This window comes from Colius striatus, chromosome 2 (assembly GCF_028858725.1).
Source record: "Colius striatus isolate bColStr4 chromosome 2, bColStr4.1.hap1, whole genome shotgun sequence".
Classification (NCBI taxonomy): domain Eukaryota; kingdom Metazoa; phylum Chordata; class Aves; order Coliiformes; family Coliidae; genus Colius; species Colius striatus.
In genome coordinates, this window is record NC_084760.1 from 28,592,158 (window position 1) to 28,615,095 (window position 22,938).

The window sequence follows — 22,938 nt, forward strand, 5'->3', positions numbered from 1 at the left end:
AGTCCTGTGATAACCAAGGTCCATAACAATCCACCCTGTGACAAGACTTTTAGTAATTTGCTGTTACTTCTCTGAAGCTTTTTATTGACATTTTTGTTTCAGAGAGGTTCAAAGATGTTTGTTCCAATTTCTTAGATTGAGAAAATTATAGATTCACACTTTGAACACTGGAGACAATACAGTAATAGAGAACTCTTGGCAGGGGGAGTGGGGGTGTTGTCAGATTTTGCACAGTTACAGTATTATCTTGGTGAACAGATCTCTTCACTTACTTTTTTTACTACTGGCATTTATTTCTTCCTGAGAAGTGTATGTAAGTTGTATTAGAACTTTATATAAGTTGCAGTCATTGAAAGCTTTACCAAATCTAAAGTAAATTTATGGTCTTTTTTTTTTTTAACTAGAAAATCGTTTGTAATGTAAGAAGTGAAGTAGATATGTTATCCATACCTCATACTTACCTAAAAAGAAGCTTACTTGGAGATAGAAACGTATCTAGGAAAATGCACTTAACCAAAATCTCAGAGTTTCTTTTTTATAAACAGACTATTTAAGAAATAAGTTTGGATGAGTGGCTTGCCTAAGTGCTGCAGGGTTTTTTTATGAGCAATTTACTGATCTGATTTGACTTGAAGTTACAAAATACTGTTTATATGGAGTGGTAAGACAGCCTTACCAGTGGTAAAGTCTCATTTCTTTTCTCTTTTCCCGAGTTGCCAGACTTGTGTGAGAGCACATGTACAGTTCTGCACCTTCTTCTAAAAAAATATAATCTTCTACTGTTGAAAAAGATTGCAAGGAAACTGAGGAAGAGGGCTCAAATGGTTGCTGTTTCTTAGATTTTAAATAGTGTTAGCAGCCAGTTAAATAAGCACTAAGTAATAGAAAATCACTGGGTGAATTTTATGGATACTTACAGTAAAGTTTCTTGCAGGATACTAGTTATGTTCCGAGTTTCAAAAAGAAAGATAAGAACCAGATACGAGAGTTTTAGATCCTCCTGCATGATGCAGTAATATAAATTCGAGATTGAAAAGTCATTACATTAATGACCCTTACAAAGTAAGCCAGCTTCCTTCTGGTTTTGTTTGAGAGATCTGTCGTCACACTTGATGTACCTACTAAGGATCACACTGGAGTGCTTTCTGGTCACATGCTATGAAGGAAATAATATGTTAATGAAGTACATTTTAAAGTAGTAGGTCCCTTCCAACCCCTACCTTTCTATGATTCTATGAATGCCTGTTACAACTGAGGTCTTAGTTGTGACAGGAAATAAATAAGATTCTTTTAGACTCTCAAGTTGTCCTGGAGTCACATTCATCATTCTGACATCTTCTTACACCACTTCTGATGATGTAGATTAGTAATGGGCTATTTGTTCACCTCACATGGACCGTAATAGTGTGGCTTCATTCAGCGATATGTAAGATCACTACTTTACAAAGTATGCAATCCCAAAAAGTGTTTAACAAAACATTACATAAATTTTGTAAAAATTAATAATGTGAGATGTTCCATCTGCACTCCATTAAATACCCATCTGTCTGTATATTGAGCTATTCAGTTGCCAATTCAGATTTTCTCTATGAGTATTTATTGGGTTGACCTTTTGATATATTTTACAGGAGAGTGTAAACTTATTTGGAGCTGAAAGTGATAGTCATTAACAAAAAATGGTAGAAAAACTTTAGATTCCTTTTGTTTTGCATCTCAGATTTTCTAAAGCTTTACTGAGGAGCAAAACTTTTCCTTCTTTTACCTTTGCCACAGAAGTCCTGTGGAGTGCAGCACTAGGTGCATAGTTCATTTATTAGCAATAAATTACAGCTAGCTTCTCCAGAAGAACAATAGTAAACTGCCTGGTTTTAGCCACTGCTTCTTTTTGACAGAATTACTACTGGATAGTGGAGTTAGAACTTGGTCACCAGAGGAGTGGTAGAGATGGAACCAGATGCAGATCACGTTTGCTTCATAGGTTTGCAGTGCAGGTTCTGAAATTCACAGCATATCTACAAAGCAATTTTCCTTTGGTATTCTAATTTGGAATTTACTCTGAAATTATTTTCACCTTCCTTTTCATTGTTGTTCATCCCCCACACCCTCATTGTGTGTCTTCACTTGTGTCATGGTAGGTACTAGTCAGGATACATGCATAAAATATTTCACATCTTTAGTTACTGATTGAATAAACATTTACAGTTCTCTTAGCAGAATTTCAAAGGCCGTTTTGTTTTCTTAATCTCTATTCCATGTAGGATAATGCGTAAAACATGGTCATCCTGCTGTCCACCAGGACCCCCAGGTCCCTTTCCCCTACACTACTCTCTTACAGTTCATTCCCCAACCTGTACTGGTACATGGGGTTCTTCTTTCCCAGGTGCAAGACTCTACACTTGACCTTGTTGAATTTCATTAGATTTCTCCCTGCCCAGCTCTCCAGCCTGTCCAGGTCTCGTTGAATGGCAGCACAGCCTCTGGTGTGTCAGTCACATCCTGGGGTGTGGGCAGTAGGTCAAGAGAGGTTCTCCTTCCCATCTACTCTGCCATTGTGAGACCACATCCGGAATACTGTGTCCAGTTCTGGGCCTCTCAGTTCAAGAAGGACAGGGAGCTGCTGGAGAGAGTTCAGCGCAGGGCCACCAAGATGATGAAGGGAGTGGAGCATCTCCTTCGATGAAAGGCTGAAGGAGCTGGGGCTCTTAAGCTCGGAGGAGACTGAGGAATGACGTCATTAATTTTTACCAATATGTAAAGGGTGGATGTCACAAGGATGGAGCCAGGCTGCTCTCAATTATAGGACAAGGGGCAATGTGTACAAGCTGGAACATAAGAGGTTCCAGAGCATAAGAGGTTCCAGAGCAACGCAAGGAAGAATTTCTTCCCTGTGAGGATGAGGGAGCACTGAAGCAGGCTACCCAAGTGGGTTGTGGAGTCTCCGTCTCTGGGGACATTCAAAACCCCCTTGGATGAGTTCCTGTGTGGCCTACTCTAGGAGGTCCTGCTTTGGCAGGGGTTTGGGACTAGATGATCTTTCAACATCCCTTCCAGCCCTTAAGTTTCTGTGATAAATCCGTTACAGACATAGCAGCAGTCACAGAAGCCATGAAGAACAGCATTGGCAAAAGCAAATTTACTTAGGTGTGACTTACTCAGAAGATCATAATTAGTAAATTTTGTGACTAAAATTTTGTCATCCTTTAAAAGTTCTGGACACAATGAGTCATTGTAGCATTTACCTCTCTGACATACAAGCATGTTAGGAACAGGTGCAAAGATCTTTCTAAAAGCTCCTATTTTTGAGAAAATGTGAAGCAAGAGATGACTTGAGAGGGAAATACCCTTAGAATATGACTAAAGTAAGCAAATGTATTACATTAAAATATTAGGAGTGTAGCACAGTGTTTTGGAAGGCCTCTTTGGTGTTAATAGTTGCATTTAGTGTTTATGTTCAGTGAGATCTTGACCAGCTTGAGACCTGGGCAGAAAGGAACCTCATGAGGTTCAACAAGGACAAGTGCAGAGTACTGCACCTGTGGAGGAACAACCCCATGTACCAGTACAGGCTGGGGATTGACCTGATGGAGAGCAGCTCTGCAGAGAAATACCTGGGTGTCTCATGTTGATTTTCTGTTCTTTTGTAAGATAGGAATCCTTCTTATAAGATTTCTTTGGAAAAGGATTACATAGATGTAGTTTTGCATGCACTAGTTATATAGTTTTTTCATAAGCATACTTCTAAGGCCAGTAATTTCATCTTATTTCTTTTGCATTGATTGTAAAACATGCATAATTATTAAATGTTATAGGCAATGTTATACCTGCTACTTGAGTGAACTTCCATTTTTTTCCATTTTCTTTAATCCTTCATTTAAATCAGTTTATAAAAATCTGTAATGAAGCGTTGTCAGCTTGGTTTTGAAAACTGGAATTAGGTGAACCTTTTTCTTCCCTTCTTGATTATGGTGATGTATCTGTTAATGTATTTAAAACATTTTACATTGTGTTACATGTTATAGCTGAGAAAAAAAATGCTGTTTTCTCATCTTTCTCATCTTTTACCAGGAGAAGAAAAAGATGTGAAAGTAAAATGGACTTTGTCTCATACACTAGTGAGAAATTCCTTGTGTAATGTAGGCAAATCACGAACTGATAATTGCAGCAAACACATTTAATGAAATTAATTCTGCTTCTAGGTTCCATGGTTCCTTTCTCCATGCGGATTTTACATGCTGAACTTCCTCAGTACCTAGGCAATCCTCAGGAATCCCTTGACAGACTGCATAGTATGAAGTTAATCTGCACCAAGGTAACAGCTTCTCTATGCACTAACATTTCCTAAAGGTTAAGAAATATATCATATTGTCCTTATAAAGACCATAAAGTTTCAACTGACATTTTTTTCATTCCATCTTTATACAAATAAGGAGCTCACTAAGAGAAGTTATTAAGTACCTGTTGCATTTTAGGGTACATCCTTCTTTCCTCTGTAGCAGCTCTGACTAAAATGAGTAGAACAGTGGACAACGTAGTTCTGCTGCTTTTGTGCTTTCGCCAGACACGATGCAGAGGACAGTAACTACATATGTTTAAGGGCAAGTAGGAGAGCTTTCTTCCCTCCCACTGAGCTGCATCTGGCTAGTTCAAACTATAGTTGTTACTGATTATGATCCTTCAAAAATAGCCTTGATCCTTCGTAAATAGTATGAATAGCTGGTTTTGGATGTGATGGTCATTTGAGAATATAAATACAACCTGCTGAGTTTGTTTGGGGTTTTTGTTCTGTTTTGTCAAGTGCGATGATAAAAAATTGTGTCCTGAATTACAACATGAGATTTGTCAGTGAAGAAATGTAACTGATGATGGTGTGAGCACTAACATTATCCACTAGACGCAGCAGCTTTACTGTTAAAAGAGTTCACCTTAAATGTTCTTTGTAGAAATCCTTCCCCTGTAGTCTAATGTAACAGTAACCAAGAATGTTACAATGTAGTAAAGTCCAGAAGAAAAGCAGCATTACTATTTCATGTTCCTATGCGACTTGATCTAGGTTGACCTGCTTCTGCAGGGGGGTTGGACTAGATGATCTGTAAAGATCCCGTCCAACCCCTACCATTCTATGATTTTATGGTCTGTGACATCTGAAAGTTCAAAACGGTGTATAAGATAAATACAGATTTTTTTTTTTTCAGTATTCCTTGGAAATATCCTATACTTCCTCCTGAAAGTAACCTGGATAAAATCAACTTCCTTCTAGCACAGTAGTGACTAGGATAACTGAGTGTTTACAGTAAAAAAACCCCACTTTTTATTATGAGGGAAAAACATGAAAGGTTTAGGTAATGAGATGAACGTGGCATTTGTTATAGAGTTGGAAAGAATTGATTTGGAAACAGTTGAGAGCTATCTCATTTGGCCAAGTGCTACTTTTTAGCATTTCACATATGTGTTACCTGTTTATGACCATCTCATCTAATAGTTATTACTGTCAAGCTGTTATGTCCAGCTTTTTACTTCATAAATAGTCTTTCTCGATTTGAAGGGTTTTATTTTTTTTTCCTCTGGAAATTCCATACTCCTCTGTTGCAGGATTTCACAGTGTTTCTATTGACATTCACATAGACCAGTCTACAGTAGATCAACTCTTTCATATCTTGGTTTATCAACTCTTTCATATTTTGGTTTTTAGTGATCTGGTGTCAAGTGCTGTGTTGTCTCCCCTCAGTCACGAACGTGACACTAGATTCCAAAAATTTAACTGGTTTCTAAGTTCCTGTATCTTGTAACAGAGAGAGAAAATTGTTCTAATGTGAAGAAGGAAGTGACTGCTGAGCAGGATGTTGTTCATCAATCATCTACCAAAGTTTTTGGAAATGGCCTTATCTCAGTTACAGTGTGATCAGCCCAGATTGAAGATTATTGGTCAATATAAGATAGAATGAAAAGGAAAATGTCTTTCCCCATTCTTTATAAGACTCTTAAGTACAACACTGAAGTGGCTCTGCTGCACTCTTCTTCTTGAAGTGCATATCCTCAGAGCATACTTAGTGTACCAAGGAAGCTTTTAGACCCCAATACTAGATTTTGTTTGAACATGACCTGGGCTGATTATTTAAGTAGGAGAAACTGGATGTGCTGGAGAAGATGAAATTGAAATAAAGAAGATTTACAAATTAACACATACATATTTCTTGACTGCCAAGTTCTTGAGGAACAGGTCTGTTTACTCATGTTCTCACTCCATCAACTAGTGACCCAGGTCGCTACAAATTCTATGTGATCCCTTGTGCCCTTGGGGAAAGCTGCTTAAAAGCCTGTCTGTATGTCTTCCACTAGTCTCCTGTTCTCCGCACATGATATTGGTTCATGGATTGCCACCTCTTCCTCTCTGCCTTTCTGGGTCCAAGTTTGCAAAGTCTCTTATGGGTAGTGTGTTCAATTGCAGTCAGAAAGAGAATGATCTCCCTTTGCTGCTGACAGCTTTCACTAGAGCCAGGATACAGTAGCCATTGTCTGTGCTGATGGATGCTCATTTTTAAAATACACCACACAGCAAGCTGCAAACGAAAAAATAAAACACCAGTCTTCTCAAGGGAATATTTCTGATCAGTTATTCTGGACACCTCATTGGAGATTACTTCCTTTGTTTGCATTCAATTAAATACCTTGTCTTTTGGAGCAATTCAGAGACAACTGTAGAAACAAGAGTGTGAAAAAGGACAGCTTGTAAAGATAAATATGTTTTTGAAAGACAGTTGCAAACCAGTGATAGTTTAACCATTTGAAGTCAGGGTTGGCTGACATGCAAATGTCGTTTAGATAAGTGTTTTGATTTTTGCCTGGAGTGATATTAGTCTAATAATCTCCATCTCACTTGGAATGTTCTAGAATAAGGTACATAATACCTAAATAAAACCCATGGCATAACCAAGAAAATAATATAAAGGATATACACTCATTTGTCTTAATATTTGTATAGAATGCTTGGGAATTATTTGGGTTATAAGACAATTAATTGGGAAGCTTTCAACCAAAAGCCTCTAGTGTTTTACTTCTCTGTTTTTAAAAGTGGAAAAATAATCTTTGGTCATCCATGTTTACAGAAGGGTGTAAGAATAATCATTATGTAAACGAGATATCTTGGAGTCATAAAAGGCAGAAGACAGAAAAGACCTATTAGCTCACCTAGTCTGTGTCTCTGCAATGCAAGATTGTTTTCTAGGTTTTAATGAGCCAGCCTGTGGAGCTGAGGCCACATCCTCTGGGAGATTTTTCCAGGCTAGTGCTAATGCATTCTTATCGTAAGAAAATTTGTCCTTCTATTTTGTTTCTCTTCCTTAATGTAATTGGGATGGGGGGTTTCCTATTTCCTTAGAACCTTCTAAATTCCATCTTACTTTTTGTTGTATGCATTCTACAGACACTTGCCAACTTTGGATTTGGATGTTTATTTTGGCAACTCAGTCTCTTCATCTGCCCTCTATTTATCTGGTACCTGAAGCAGGACTGGAGGTTTAGTGCAAAAGCATTGTGTTTTTACCTGTTCCAGTTTTCCTGCAAATTTGTACTCAAGATTCAACGGAATATATTACATCTCTATCTATAGGTACCACATTTGGGAAGAATATAATCAGTAGTTCCAAATGCCTATTATAGCTTGGGGGAGGAATCCAGTGAATTTGTTACTGTCTCTGTGTCTTCCCAACATGAATTGCCTCAATGAGTTGATGGCTTTCTAAAATCTCTTGAAATAAATGGTCTCCAAACAGCCATGCAGTAATAGTAACAGTAGTAATTTAAGTTTTTTAAAGAGTTCATTCTTTTCAAGTATTCATTTAAAAACATAGCCATGATCCCTTCAGTGATAATAATGCTGGGCACATGAGAGTAAATGCTTACCTGGAGACCAAAATGTGAAAAGAGCAAGAGTCAGGCTTAAACCAAACTCCTCCCTTGTTTGTGTCTAAGCTTCTTAGCTGATTGAGAGAGAGCTCCTGGAGATACACACATCTTACACTGCATATATTTCACTTCTTCACCCCAGTCCTTCAAGTGGCAGAGCTGTACTGGTCTCTTCTACAAGGTGGACAGAGCAGTGGCAAGTGGGTTAACAGTCATCCTTCCTAAAAAAGCCTTTGTAAATGTTACCTCTTCAGAACCTCTCAAAAGTGCTGTGTCATCTTCCGTCATCCACTCCCTCTGTAGTTCCACCTCCCTTCTTCATGAGTAGTTATGTTACTCGCTGGCCCTTCCACACTCTTTATATCTCCTGATGTTCTGTTTTACTTCAAGATTTATGAACTTTTCGGTCTCTTAACTACTGATTGGTTTGGGGTTTTATTTTCATTCAGCTTCCAGTTACTAAGGTCACGTTCTGTTTCTCGTGTGTTACTTTAGTCTATTTGGTACTTACTTTGATGTCTAGTTTGATGATCATCCTGCACCAGTCTGAGTACCCAAAAAAACAATTTCAGAAGCAACCAAAATGGTTATTTTCAGTAAGAAGCTAATGCTGGTGAAAAGTTGTAGAAGTAGTGGTGGGTATAGGTTAGTAATTACAGTATACAGGTGACAGAGAATGAAATAGAAGACTCGGTGAGGTAATACTAGCCAGTAAAACTAATGAGTGTGCATTTATAAATATTCAAAGCAAGAAAAAGGATAGGTCATATGTAAAACTAATATTTAAAGTAAATGGTAGAAGTGTTCAATCATTTTTATAATAGAAGCAAGGATGCTTAGAGCTGTGCCACATGATATTGCTAGAATAAACAGCTTACCATCTGTGGAAAAGTGGGATGGGAGATCTGCTAAAAGTAACCATTTTGTGTCAGCTAACACAGATAACTTACACTAAGGAACTACTTGAATCATTAATGTTATTATTAAACAATTCTTGAAAAACTAAGGAAATGTCCAAATACTGAATGATACTCATATACTTAAGAAGGGCAAAAGGAAAAAAACCTAGGGAATAAAGCAATTAGCCTCAAATCAGCAATGAGTTCTGGTTTAATTATGTTGCGCTTGAGGTGACAGCTAGATACCCCCAAGTAATGTCACAGAATGGTTAATGTAGTACTCTTAATTGTATGCTAATATGTAATTCTTTCTTTTTTGATGATGTTAGTGAGCATATTTTCAGATAAACCTCTTGTCTTTTTAAACAAGGCAGCGTGCCTTGTTGATGAAAGCACCTAGTTATGTTTAGACCGTTTCAAGAGTAAGAGCTTTGAGCCTTATTGAGAATGAAAAGAGAACACTAGATGTTTTCCAAAGGAAGAGAAAGAATCACAGTTTTTAGACTGGACAGAAAATATATGATAACGTGGGTTTGATTTGTAGGAAAGAAGAATGAGATTTTTTTGTCTGATAAACTGCCTCATTATACACTAGGCATTTAACAATGAGATGCAGTGCTTTGATTTCTAACTGATTTCTAAGTGGCTACAACACTTTTGAAAGTGGGAGAGAGATTCAGTCATGTAGGCATACCACTGCAGTCTCACAAATTGCCACTTATCAGCTAAGGTGCCATAACTACTGGTGTGTGCTTATAGACTTTCACAGTCTGAGGTAAGGCAACTTTGCCTTGTCCTCTGTGAATGAGGTTTACACTAAAACATATTACCTTGTATTTGTCCCGGGCTAGCAATTCTGACTGGGAAAATTACCTGTGCCCAGCTGGCATGTGGTAACTACTGTCATTTCATCCTATGTCTTTCATTGCTCTTAAGTTCATTTTGTCTAAATTTATGACACCTAACTTGAGACTTTTGCTCTAGTCAATGGAAAGAGTTTGGTCTCTCGTAGAGCTTGGTGTCACCATAGGGCAATTCCTTCCACCTTAAAATGTCTACAATAGATGAGTGAACTGGCTTCCTGGAGGTAACAATTGCTTCACTGGCTGTAGAAGGCACCATGACGCTGTTGGAGGCCAGATCAGTCCTACCTGTCTTTGCTTTGGAGGATTTCCTGTGTTGTTGTTAAGTGTTTGCTTACAAAGCACTGAGCACAACGGGAATGGTTTGCTAGTATAGGAAAAATGATTACTTCTTACACTGACAGAAGCCAAGAACTCTGTGTTCAGAAGTGCACTCAGTCTCCGGAAGAGGCAGCACCTTGTGTTTCCCTAATGGGCTAACCACAGCAGCTGATTAAAGAGCCTGTGGCCTTAGTGCTTTCTTGAAGGGAATCTCAAGCATTGTTCTACAACCAAAGTTATAAATCTATAACAGGAAAAATGGAGTCATCTGTGGGAATCAGAAAACAAATTTGGAAAAACTGTAATGGAATTAGAAAAAGGGTAATTGACTAGCATTTCAAATAGAACCTGGCATATGTATTTTAAAAATGCTTAAGACACGAGCTTCATTAAGTGTACATCTTCATTCTTCCAACAAAGCAACAAATGTTTCATTCAGTCTACAATTTACATGATTTAAAATCTATAATAAAGAAAAAGAAGCAATAAAACCAAAATTTTGAGAAGGAAATTGCAGTAAGAACTAAGAGTAGTACTTCATTAAAGACAAAAGGATTAAATCAGAGCCTCTGCTTAGGGTGGAGGAGTCAAATGGCAGTGATGTTCTATGAAAAGTCAGTTTCACTTCTTTGTGGTCATTAATGTTTGTTCTCTAGTGAAGCATATTTCATGTTTTGCTTAATGAAACCTGTGTGTCCTTCGAGTGTACTGGCATTTAATATTCTGTAAGTATCATAAACTGAAAGTTCTAATATCTTCTACCATACAATGGCTTTCTTACTTTGTGCAATTGATCTTGCTGTGGTAATAATCTGTGATTTTGAGCTTGACTTAGGTGAAGAATTCCTACCTGAATTGGTTTACATATAGACCATCAATTACATATAATTTGCAGTAAATATATAGTGCTGTTTAAACTCATGTTGATTACTTTTTAAAATTTACCACAGATATTAGAACATTTGGAACAAGGCTTAGCTGAAGATGGAAGTATGACTAACATAACACAGGAGAACAGACAAGGTAGGTACTATTTCAACATTTTTTTCACAGGCAGAGTGTTTTTATCGCTTGCCTAAGTATGCCAGAAGTTTTCACAAGACTGCCCCAGAGTTGTTAAAACAGTGTTTTTGTAATCTCATAGCCTACTCACTCTCTGAAATGCTACACCTTGTACTTTCATTTGCTGGAATTAATTTCACAGTTTTGCCCTTGATCAAACTGATGCACTAAATCAATTTTTTTTTTTGCTGCTTATAAGAAGCAGAGAATGTGGCTACTAGCCTTTAGTGGTGAATATATAAGTGTTTTTGCTGTCACAGCTAGATGGATGTTTCATTTTAAGCCTTGGCTGACTGGCTCCTCTCAGTCCTCATGTCTGAAACGAACTAAATTTTTTTACATCAAACTGTCATCATACAAGGGCTACACTGACCTGGGATGCTGCTACATACCTGACTCTTACTGTAGCTGCGTGGTACTTAGACTCCTGAAATACCTAGGCCACTCTTTAAAAGTAGATTTAGATTATTTTAAGCTACATGGTCATTTTCATGATATTATATGCAATCTTTTTTCCCTGTTCTTTCTATCTTAGTCTAACTTCAGTATTAAGAAATACATTACTGCATAAAGAAAGGTGATCAGGACAAATTATAATCTTTGGTTGGTTTGTTTTTCTAGCAGCATTTGTACTAATGAGGTCCTTTGGGTACACTTAAGAATTGGACAAGAGGTGACATTTTAGGCATCAGTGTGGCTTATATGAACCACTCATGGTGCCTAGCAAGTTAAAAGAAGCATGTCAAAAAAGCTGAAACCTTTCAGCTTTAGCTAACAGTCTTAAAGCATCTTACTGACTTTTCTAGGATAACGTTCACCTACAGCATGTGGGAAGTAGAGTTCTGTCTCTTGAGATAGGAAGAGGCTGAGCAGACTTATTTGTTAGCAGAGTTAAAAAATTACTATTAAAAAATCCCTGAAACATGGTCTAGATGGACGAGTACAGAGCTGTCTGAATTCTTCTGGTCTCCAGATTGATTTGATGTAAAGCAGCTTTAATGTGTACACCATCTAGGTATGTCCTAGAAAAGCGAACACACACGTGAGCAGCATATATGATAAAGGCATTTGCAAATAAAGTCAAATGAATACATTTGCTAGCCTTCTAAAATAGGTTAGGAAAAAGAGAAATAATCTGATATTGAAGATTTCTCCACAGCACTCAGAAGTTTCTGTCCTTCTTTCCTTGTATTCTTACCTCTGTTCTCCTGCTTAATTTTCTCTATTAGCCTCTTTCTGCCATCATTTTTGTCCTTATTATCCTCACATTCTTTTCATTTTTACACCTTATAAACCAAGAGACTGATCCCCCTTTAAGGTGCAAGGACTTTTCCTGGCTGTCTCATAATCCTGTGTCCTGCAGACTGCCTCACTCCTGAGTTTCTGGCTCCTTGCTTTTCCACTCTGCTGCTCCAGCTTTAGAGCTGAGATGAGCTCAGGAGGAGGCATAGTTAGAAGAGCAGCAACTAGTAGTTATCAAGGGACAAGGCTACTGAGAATTTGGAGAGATCTTCTTATGTGTACTGTGCAGCTGCCTGTAGGTTTAAGACTGCCAAAAAGCCCATGGGACCTTTGCAGAGACTGTTGACTGCTGTTGTCTGTGGAGGTCAGCCAGATCTGCTCCCTGTCTGCTTCTTCGCTGCATTTGGAGTTCCAGGAGGCTGATAATGCGCTTGGGGTTTTTTTTTCATGTAAGACTAGCTGAAGCAGACCTTATTAACTTTACGTGAAGACAGCCTTAATTCATTATGGGGGTTATGCTTAGGCTGTAATTTCCTTATTGCTGGTGTAAGAAGGTGCCACACCAATCAGTATACTGAGTACATCTCTGCTAGTCTGGAACAGAGCACCTCATACAGACAGAGATTTAACATTGCACCAGCTGCCTGCTAACCACAGTCTGTAAGATGGCAATTTTGCAGCTTCTCAGTGCACGGAGGGAGCTCCTATTGAAATAAAGGGCAGTGTGAAGTACAGAGTCTTTGATAATTGACAAGGAAAAACAAATTATTAGAGTGGAAGCATGGATGTGTGGGTTTCAGGCATCTCAGTAACATACAATGATCTGCTGTTAGGGTTTTGATTTTGTTTACTCCTTTGCAGATTTTCTTTAACCCCTTCCTCCCTGTGTCAAGAAGCCTCATCCTGCAGGGCAATGGAATTTCCAGTTCAGGTTCATGTTCAGTTTATAGCACAGGCTGACAACATTGGGTCTGTCTGCTTTGCAGTCCTTTCTGAGAAGTGTAGCTGGTGCTGTTTGATTGTTAACAGGAACTTAGATGTCTCCACTGCAGAAATCAACATCTGCTTTGTTGTCATCTGAAGTCCTAAAAAGCTGAATCTGGTTACCAAACTATGAGGAGGTGCAAAAAGGAGAGATTAATATAAGTGAAATAATAGAGTTATTTAAGTATGTCCATGTTTTACAGACATCCGCAGGGAAAGAAAAGCGGAAATGTGCCATAAAATATTTGCTCATGGTTTACAGCATCCTCCCTGTCAATAGCAGCAGGGATGTGTGGTCAAGGGGAAATTTTTAGAAGAAAATCTAGGAGTAATGAATGATTTTAAGGTACAGTAGATGAAATACTGGGTCTAGTCTTGGGCCCCACATTATGCCCCTCTTTCGACAAAGATAATTTGGGAATTATCCTGGGTTGATTTTTTTGTTTTGTTGTAGGAAACGACTGAAGGAGGTTTTCTTCTTAAGGAAGGGGAGTAGACATTACACCAAGCTGTCTTCTTGTTTGTAATGGCATTTATGTGTGCTGAAAGAATTATCTGTGTGACCTGCTGTGCTTTCATCAGAGACTACATTATTGATACAAATGAGTGCTCTCAGTTATCACAATCGCATAGAAATAGCTGCTTCTCCCTTTCCTCCCCCTTTCAAATCATTACAGTGACCTTGACAGCTGAATGACTGAGATACATTTATTTTCCAAATGTACTTAATTAATACTCCTAATGTTTATTTTTGAGGATTAGAAGAATATTTCTAATATTGATCTGTGGTACTGTAACACAAGAGAAAATAAGGATCTGTGTGAACCATTCTCTTATAACATCAGACGTCTGTCTGCAAAGCAAGAAAGGGAAATCTGCTGCTGCAGCTTTTAATGCCTGCAAACTCCAGGAGCCATGAGGAAAGCAGATAGGCTTGGCAGATTTTTTTCCAGCATATCACTAAGCCAGAGGCACACACAAACAGTCCCAGCCTCAGACAGTTCTCACCCTGCGTGTTTTGGCTCTGAAATGACATTTTAGTTGTGCTTGATTTTTTCAATTTATCCGAGTTCATGCTGTAGATTACATGTTTTTAAACTGATGCTCATTATCACTTGAGTCTTTTTATGCACCTTTCGTTCTTAGGTTGTAAAATGTGTGGCTTCTTTCCCTGTTTACTATTTGGCCTGAGCTGCAAGCTGAGCGTCTGTCTGTTGCTGTGCGTTGTTGCATCATGTAGGGCACCCTGAGCTGTTCCCTCAGAGAGACGCAAAATTCTCTGTGTGATGGCGCAGCGTGGCTGAGAATTATAAATTCTAGGCTGAAACCCAGTGGTGTTAACGAGGGGAATCTTTCAAAATCATAATTCATAGGACCAATAATTGATGGCAGGAAAGAACCTCTAATTTATTTGTGCAAATTCACAAGCTGCTCTTATTTTGCAGCCTCTGTTCAGCTGTGGAGGTCACGTCTGGGCCGGGTGATGTACTCCATGGCAAACTGTCTGCTAATGATGAAGGTACGTGGGTGGCAGCAACTGCAGCAGTACCGTATATTCCAGAATAGAATGTCAGAGAAAGTGCAAGGGAATTACTGGTGCATAGATAAGGGAAGACTACCTGACTCTACATGAAGGTTTTGCTTAGTGAAGAATTAATTAGACTTAATAGTGTCTTATTTAATAGATAACTATTTGCAGTAATGTTCTTTGGGAACATATCTGTACTTCTTTCTCCCCAAATCATCCTGGAGAGCGTGCAGTAACAGTACAGAATTTGCATTTTTAAATTGAATTTTTCAAACACTTAACTAAATGCTGTAATTAAAAGCAATTATGTGCTCTGTCTTTTTTAAACTGTGCACTAGGAATGTTGCTCTGTTTGTGAGGATTAATCATACAGTAGCCTTTGTATAGGATGAAGGTCCAGAATGCGTAAATACATCCTCCCTTGTCAACCTATCTCAATTTTAAGATACCTTCTTTCAAGTTTGAATCTTCACTAGTGGATAGGAGTGGAAGAGAAAGGAATAAAGCAAAAAAGTAACTAGCTCCCACTGTTGCTTTTTTGCCCTTGATTCCTCGTTTCTTTTTAACCAGTCCTACTCTGGTGCAACACTCTTTGCTTCTTGTGTTCAGGAAGCAGAAATACAATTTCTTCTGACATTCACCTCATGGTCAGGGAAACAGGGATCTTGCCATTCTTGCAGCAAACTGCTGTTATCCTGAGCTTAACTATACTTCACAAATCAATTAGCAGCAACTGCCTTGGAGCAGAGCTGTCAGCAGTATAATCTTCAGAGGCCAAGATTTGCACTCCTTGCTCCCTGCTCTTTGATTGCCCAAGGTTGTGCCAAGCCCAATGTTTGCTAAACTACTTCCCAGACGGGGCTCAGTTCTTAATAACATGATACCTCGAAAAGCATGAATTTTTTACATAAGATCAAGTTACCTAAATACTGCTTTACATGAAATGGAATATCCTTTTTGTGACAATTAGGGAAAATAGAAATTTGTATTCATAATGATACTATGATCAGAACATCTCTGTCTTGAATACAAATAATGCCCCTTTAAACTATGAGGTATTTTTAAGAATTGGTAATTTTTCGTAGTTTTAAGTAGATACTTAGGTTCCATTTTTAAGGAACTTTCTTTTTCAAAAAGCAAGCGGAGAAAAGCACGAGTTGCCCTCCCAAACAAATAAATATATAGATAAGAAAATTCTGGTAATATGTTTTTCCAAGAAGTTCACTTTTCTTTTTGGCTCTGAATGGATTTTAAACACTTCCAATGTTTTTCTTCTTGTGTACATACAAATCCACACGCATGTACAGTTCTTACCTTTCTTCTGGTTTGGTCTTGTTTGTGCTATTTTCTTCTAGTACCAAAAATAAATGTCTGAGAACTGATTATCACCTTTTTGGAAATGCTGTGGTTCAGATACTTCTTAAGACTAATTGTATTTAAGGCTTGTCTCACAGCTGTTATAGTTGGAAATTTACTGTTCCACAATAACTTCCAGGTTACACGTGCCTGCGTGTTAATGCATAATTGCACTTTGGTGTGTTGACAATGGAGTACTTGTGAGTCTCTCAGTTTTCAGAAATATCCCTATACAGAGCAGTAGAGAGTTTTAAGGAAAGGTTTTTCAAACATGTTCATGTTGCAGTTAAAATCAGAGTAGAACATGAAGTTACGTTTTCCATTTACATGACAGATCCTCTAGAGCCGAGGTAATTATATTGGTTATTTATAAATTTAATATTTTAAAGACCATTCTAACATGCATCAATGCTCTCGTCTTTTCCACCTTCTAGAGTATTCAGTGTGAAACTGTTTCTTCAAATAATTTTTAAATGTACTTTTATTAATTCTCCCATGAACAATTATATTAATTGAACAGTTCCATATATATATTTTGTTTTGCTGTTGTGTAATAAACTATGAAAAAAACGTTTTGTTTTTATTCAAATATTTCAAGTGTATGTAATCTAAAAAAAGAAAACCAAATTGAAATCATTCTCCATGTCAGTGCCATCTATTGCCATCTAGTGAACATCTACAATACTGCAATTATAGTCATATTTGATCCCCTGAGTGTTATTACAATGGAATGGCTGTTGGTAGATTAATGTTAATCATTTCTTAAAGTAAAGTTATGTGACATTGCTATAAAAAAATGAAAAGCTTAATATCTTACTTTTTCTAACCTCTTTCTTTGGCCAAAAAAGACAATAAAGTAGTCTTTATTAGGGAACAGTGTTGTCAGGATTGACTCTTGAAAATAAAAAAAGGCACTCTGATTAGATGTTGGGCCTATAACTATTTAAATTTACTTCAGTTATCCCCAACTCTAATGAGGTTTATTTCATGTGATATCTTTTTTGCGTTACTTACCTGAGTCAAGGAATTCTGTTTATGTAGCACAATGATTTTTACCTTTTTAAATATTGCCTCATTAGTTTCATAACTGAACATCTCATTAAGTTATTGAAATGGAGGGTGTATTGTTTTGTAGGTAGTGAGTGAGATGCAAAGAAGTGATTCACCCAGACTTGCTCAGGAAACCTGTAGTGTGTCAGGAAATTAATCACAAGTCTCCCTTACCCTGGGACCATCTTTCCTAGGGACTGAATTCTGCCTGCAGTGTGTCCCTTTATCTGTGTGACCTTTATCTGTGGTACAGTTCAGCAGCTGCTTAAGACAGTCTTACTATACGTGTTTTTCATCCCCTTTGCTTTGTACAACCTTTCTTAAATGCATTCTAGCTTCTTTCCATGCACTGCTGTTGGACTCAACCAAGTAACAAAACCAAAGGGATGGTGGATCTCAGTCATATGATCTGAATCTGCTCTTTCCATTCCATGTGTACAAGGACACCTTAAGGAAGGAGGTGGAAATACAGCAGGAAGGGAAGGGAATTCCATGTAACTTGTTACTGTAGGCTTACATTTGCGAGAGCCATAGGCTTAAGTTGCTATGAAAGCGTACCCTGAACATCGTGGCGTTTTATAGAGCGTTTTTTATAGATGGATTATTCATTCAAAATGCAACTGATGATGCAAATTGCTTCATTTCAACAAGCTAATTGTAAAACGGTTGTCATTTTACTAAATCACCATGAAAGTATCTCAAAAACTTTTTAAGATCTTTTCATCTGAGCTAAAATTGCTTTTGACATTATCTTACTAGACTTTTACATCTCTGAGGAATAAACACTGAAGTACTTTCCATATGTATTATAAATGCACTCTAATTAAAGGCACATTTTTCACTTTTTAGATTTTTTCAGTGTTGTCTTCTCTTTTCTAGAACTTGCCCTTTGTAAAAACAAAAGCGTTAGAATTGATTTTAATTTGAGTGTAATACAATTAAAACTGTACAAAGAAGGAGGTAACAACATGCACTAATGAATGACACAAGGGTCTGATGCCTAAGGACTCTGGTTCCTCTGATTTAAAGGAAAAGGGCTGCATGAATCATTGTTGTCTTTTGCCTAACTGTGCTGCAGTCAGCACAGTACTGCCCTTTGGATTCATGACACTGTGAATCTCTGCTTTCATAACCCTTCCACAAGTGTGCTAAGTAGAGAGGAAGGAGAAATCATCCTCATCCTCTCTTTTCCCAAAATACGATATTTATTAGCCATGCACTTTGTACAGCTAAAGCTGAATTTCTGTGTATGGTTTATTGAACCCACTCTCAACATTCTACACATCATGGTCATTTATGCTTATTTCTAAATGCATCGTAATTAATATTTTAAGGGCTTAAAGCGGTGGTGAGGAAAAAATGAAAATGTATAGTGCAGTGACCATGAAGAGAAACAGAGGTACACTGCAAGTGCATCAAAGTGAAAACAAACCCCACTTGCCATTTTTGTGCAAGTAGATCCAATGTTTTACGAGAACTGTTTTGGATAAGTGTAATGTTAGCTCCAAATTTTTGTAGTAAAAGAGATAGGCAAATAGGCAAACTTTCTTTCATGTCCTAAAATCTGTAAACTTCAGTCCTTTGGGGAAATTTTTTTTTTAAGGTGTAGAAAATGTGAAGATTTGCAATCTTTAGAAATTCAAAACCATGACACTACATCATCCCCACCTTTAAGTCTTAAGATCACAAGCTGTAGTCACTGGGGTTTTTTACTGATGGTACCTAATACACCTTAGTCCTCAGAATCACAGCCTATGTCAACCAAGTCAACTTCCAAGTCAACTATGTCACCTTCCTTCCTCTGAGAGGATGTCTGTCATTCTCATGAACAATTTTTCTTAAACCATGACACATTAGCAAAGCTGGGAATGAAAATTCTTCAATAAATGAGAACAAATCTCACCTACTTTACAATATACTCTTTCAGAGGGAGTTGTCAAATAAGATGCTTTTATAACTTGCCGTGGAATAGTATCATTCTATGTCACATGGAGGATGCTCTAGAAATGTAATACTGCTTCCATGATTAAGGGGAGATGGGGAGTAAATGCATATAAAACTGTGGGATCCTGAAGTAAATACAAAATAAGGCTGTATTTAGAGGCTGGATACTGTGACAATGATCTGTGGTTTCAGTCTGAGGCCATCCCTGCCTATGTCTAGGGGTGGCTTTGGACATATCTAACTTCATCGCTTGTCATCTCCTGTGATTAGGTCCTGTTCCTATGATAGGTGCTGCAAGACACGGGATAGATGCACAGGTGCTATGTGCTGGGTTGTTGGGATGGAAATGGGTGCCACACCTACAAATACAGTGCATAGACTCTTAATTCTTCACCCCAGTCTCACATTTTAGGAGGTGTGAATGTTTCTGTCCTCCTGGTGATAATGCAGATGGTGGTGCATAGTGACTTGATAGGGAATGCAAAAGAGGAGAAGGGTTTGTTTGCCTGACTCAGCCAAGTCATTGAAGACCCTACAGAGTGGGCTTCCAAAATATTATTTGGCTGCTTTTTCCTGCAAAGGCTGGCTACTCATGTACAGATTGGACTCAAAAGACCTTTATTGGGGTTTTTTGTGTGTATGAAACAATTAGTATGTTCCAGATGGTGATCTGTTGCACAGGTCAAGCAGGGTTCAGTCCTTTTGTATGCAGCCTCAGGAAAACAGGACACATTGCCACTTCAGACCAAGCAGGAGATGAAGAAAAGGTACTTTTACCAGTAGCTGTGATCATGTTAAGGACAAGTTAAATGAGTACCATAATTTGACCCAAGCAAAATGAGTTAGAGAGTATCCCAAGATGTCTATGCAGTTTTTAAAGATTGCTCTTTGATGTCTTTTGCTTCCTAACACCCACCACAAATTCTTCTGTTAAGTTGAAGGGCAGGATTGTCAGGAAATCACCACATTAGTACAGCACCAAGGGTCTTTGCATATGCCTGGGTTTTATAAGCAAAAGCAAGCTTTCCTGCCTCTGCTCTGGATTGCTCCAGGAAGCTATAGCTGAGGCTAATGCAACCTTGTGCCCCATGAATGTACCTACAATGTGTCTTCCAGTCAGCAAAAGGTACACACATGTAATTCCTCATGTCTGCCTACTGAACACCATGTGGCCAGGCTCTAAGTCATTTACTGCCCAAATTATTGAATTACTGACCATGAAACAGCTGGACTGCAGTAACCAGTCACGTGGACATTTCTTTCCTCTGCAAAGTGGGACCGTGATTCTGTTTAATTATCTGTCACTGGTCATTATCTGGAGGCAGAACTGCATCTTGAGCAGGGAGGAATCTCAAGTGGAGTAGCCACTTGCTAGCTCCATCTTTATGCAGTTGACAAGGTAGGGTAACACTTGCAAATTTTCTTTGACTTCAAAACCAGCCCAGCCCTCACTGAGTTTAGCCCAAATCAGTTTTCTGTTTAGATTACCTGCTCATTTTTATTTTACATAGTATGGTGAAAGGCAACAAGGATTTGGGTGGAGGGATAGGAAAGTTCTTGTTTCCCTTGGCAATAGTGCTAGTTTGTCATCTGAAAAAGTGAATGAATTGCAGCTTCTGTCATATATTTTTCAGAAGTTCAGAGCATATGCACAAGCAGTTCTCAAAGCTTTGGAATATGCTGTGTTAAACCATGTGAGTTATATGTATTTTAGAAACATAAGACACTTCTCAAATACGTGTACCCCAGGCACAGGGAAGGCTTTTTATTTTCATCTTAAGTCATAATAGAAGCTGAAGAGTAAATGTTCAGATTTTTTGTTCTTGGTAATTAGCTACAAATAGAATATGATCCAGGTTAAAAATAATAAAAGATAGTAAGATCCCTTGTATATGCAGTTCTAGTATAATAAAAGATAGGAAGATCCCTTGTATATGCAGTTCTCGTATAACGGAGAGAAGACCAATATGGTCAATATGGTCTGTTGGTCTTTCTATACTCAAAAGTAGTCTATCTATACTTAAAACTAGTGCCTGCAGTGATAGGTAGAAATTCTGTCCCACTGACAAGTTGCAGTTACTTAAATTCTGAGTGAATATGTCTTTTAAAAACAGGCGACATAAAGACTGAATAATGCTGAGCTTAAATATCTGGTCTTATGCTTTTCACCTCATAGGACTATGTGCTTGCCGTAGATGCTTATCACACTGTTGTCAAGTATTACCCACAGCAAGAGCCTCAACTGTTGAGTGGAATTGGAAGGATTTTCCTTCAGGTATGCATTTTATTCTAAATCTGCTAGGTAATATTGCTGTTGACAGCTATGTTGTAAATAACTTGCATCTAAAACTATAGCTGTATAGAACATGTATCAGATTGTAAAGGCAGTGAAGAAAACTTCTACTATGTAATACTAGATAAAATTAGGAAGTATAAAGTACCTGTTATAGTAAAAGCACGTGCACGTACCTTAGTGAACAAAGAACATGCTGTAGAAGGTTATGCTGATAATTTAATCAGAGCAACATTCTGCTTTCCCTAAAACTAATAGTGAAGCTCCCATTGACTTCAGTTAGACTGAATTTCACTAAAAATCTCATTTCTCATGGCCTCAAACTGCATGCAGCTCTCACACTGTGTCACTGTGTGAAAGCTGCATGCTCTCACATCTAGGAAAAAAAATGACAGATTCCTTATTTTGGCCAGGTTGTATCCCTGAGAAGACAGTGGAGGGCACATTAAAGGAAATAACGGGACTACACAAGTAGTATAAATTTCCACGTAGCCATGTACTTACCATAATAAGTACCAAAAAAAAAGATACAACTGCAGCAGTACATTTTTTTGTTTCTCAGAAAATGATGCATCTAAATAATTAGTATCTGACTGTTTTAATTTTTGGTATCTCACAAGTTCTTTGCAGTTCTTTTGTATTTTTAACTTCTTCCTTTTATTATTTCTTATAAATCTCTTTTTGAGTAGTTGAGTATTTAGTGTCTTCTTTGTGGTGTTGCTGTTATAAAATTATATTAAAATGGAATAATTTGCTCTTGCTAAATAATTTAGTCATTAATATTTTTTGCTTGAAATCACAGAATATCATTCCACCTCAGTTACAGATTTTTGGTTCTCAGCGGGAGCGTGTTTTCACAGTGTGGTAGACATGTTTATCTTTAAAAGTCTCTGGTTTAAAGTAGTTCTCTATCACTATAGAGCAATTTTATGATATTGACTGCATGCATTAATTATTACCTAAATTGACAACCTAGTTGTTATGCTCATTAAATAATGGTACTGTAAGTAGTCATAGTACTTACTACTGGAAATGCAAGTTACTAACAGTTCTGGTCTTATTGGGAAAACAAGTAGGTAGGTTACTAGTCCTGCCATGCTGACAAGAGTCCTCCCCTGGTGTCACACTCTCCATCCAGTCTCTGGTAGCTCACACTCTCAGGAGGGAAGCATCCCCTGACTTTGGAAAGGAATTACACCAATCCCATTTCAAAAGTGGTGTTCACGGGCTCCATACAGAATCATCTGAAGTCGCTGACCTCCACAATACTGGCTGTGACAGCAAGCCTTGAGTGTTCAGTGGGTTCACTGTCAGAACTGGACATAGCAAGAGGGAGTATGAGGAGCCCTTGATAAGTTCTTCTGATCCCAGATAGTAGTTAATAAAAAGCACCCCTTCTAAATTCAAATGCTTTCCTTACTTCTGGCACTTTCAGGAGATACATTTTTATTGTTTGGCACATTGGTTTTTTTTTTTTTGGTGACAAAATCTTCA

The 22,938-nt window shown here is 37.9% G+C and overlaps 1 protein-coding gene across 2 annotated transcripts in view; it reads left to right on the forward strand.

Annotated features, from left to right (window-relative positions):
* Positions 1-22,938, forward strand: part of TRAPPC12 (trafficking protein particle complex subunit 12) — a 55,976-nt gene that overhangs the window by 25,240 nt on the left and 7,798 nt on the right. For both annotated transcript variants that reach the window (XM_061989766.1, XM_061989767.1), the window contains exons 6-9: positions 4,197-4,309; positions 10,936-11,008; positions 14,719-14,792; positions 21,328-21,426. In XM_061989766.1, the coding sequence (XP_061845750.1) occupies positions 4,197-4,309; positions 10,936-11,008; positions 14,719-14,792; positions 21,328-21,426 (359 nt within the window). The remainder of the gene's footprint in view (positions 1-4,196; positions 4,310-10,935; positions 11,009-14,718; positions 14,793-21,327; positions 21,427-22,938) is intronic.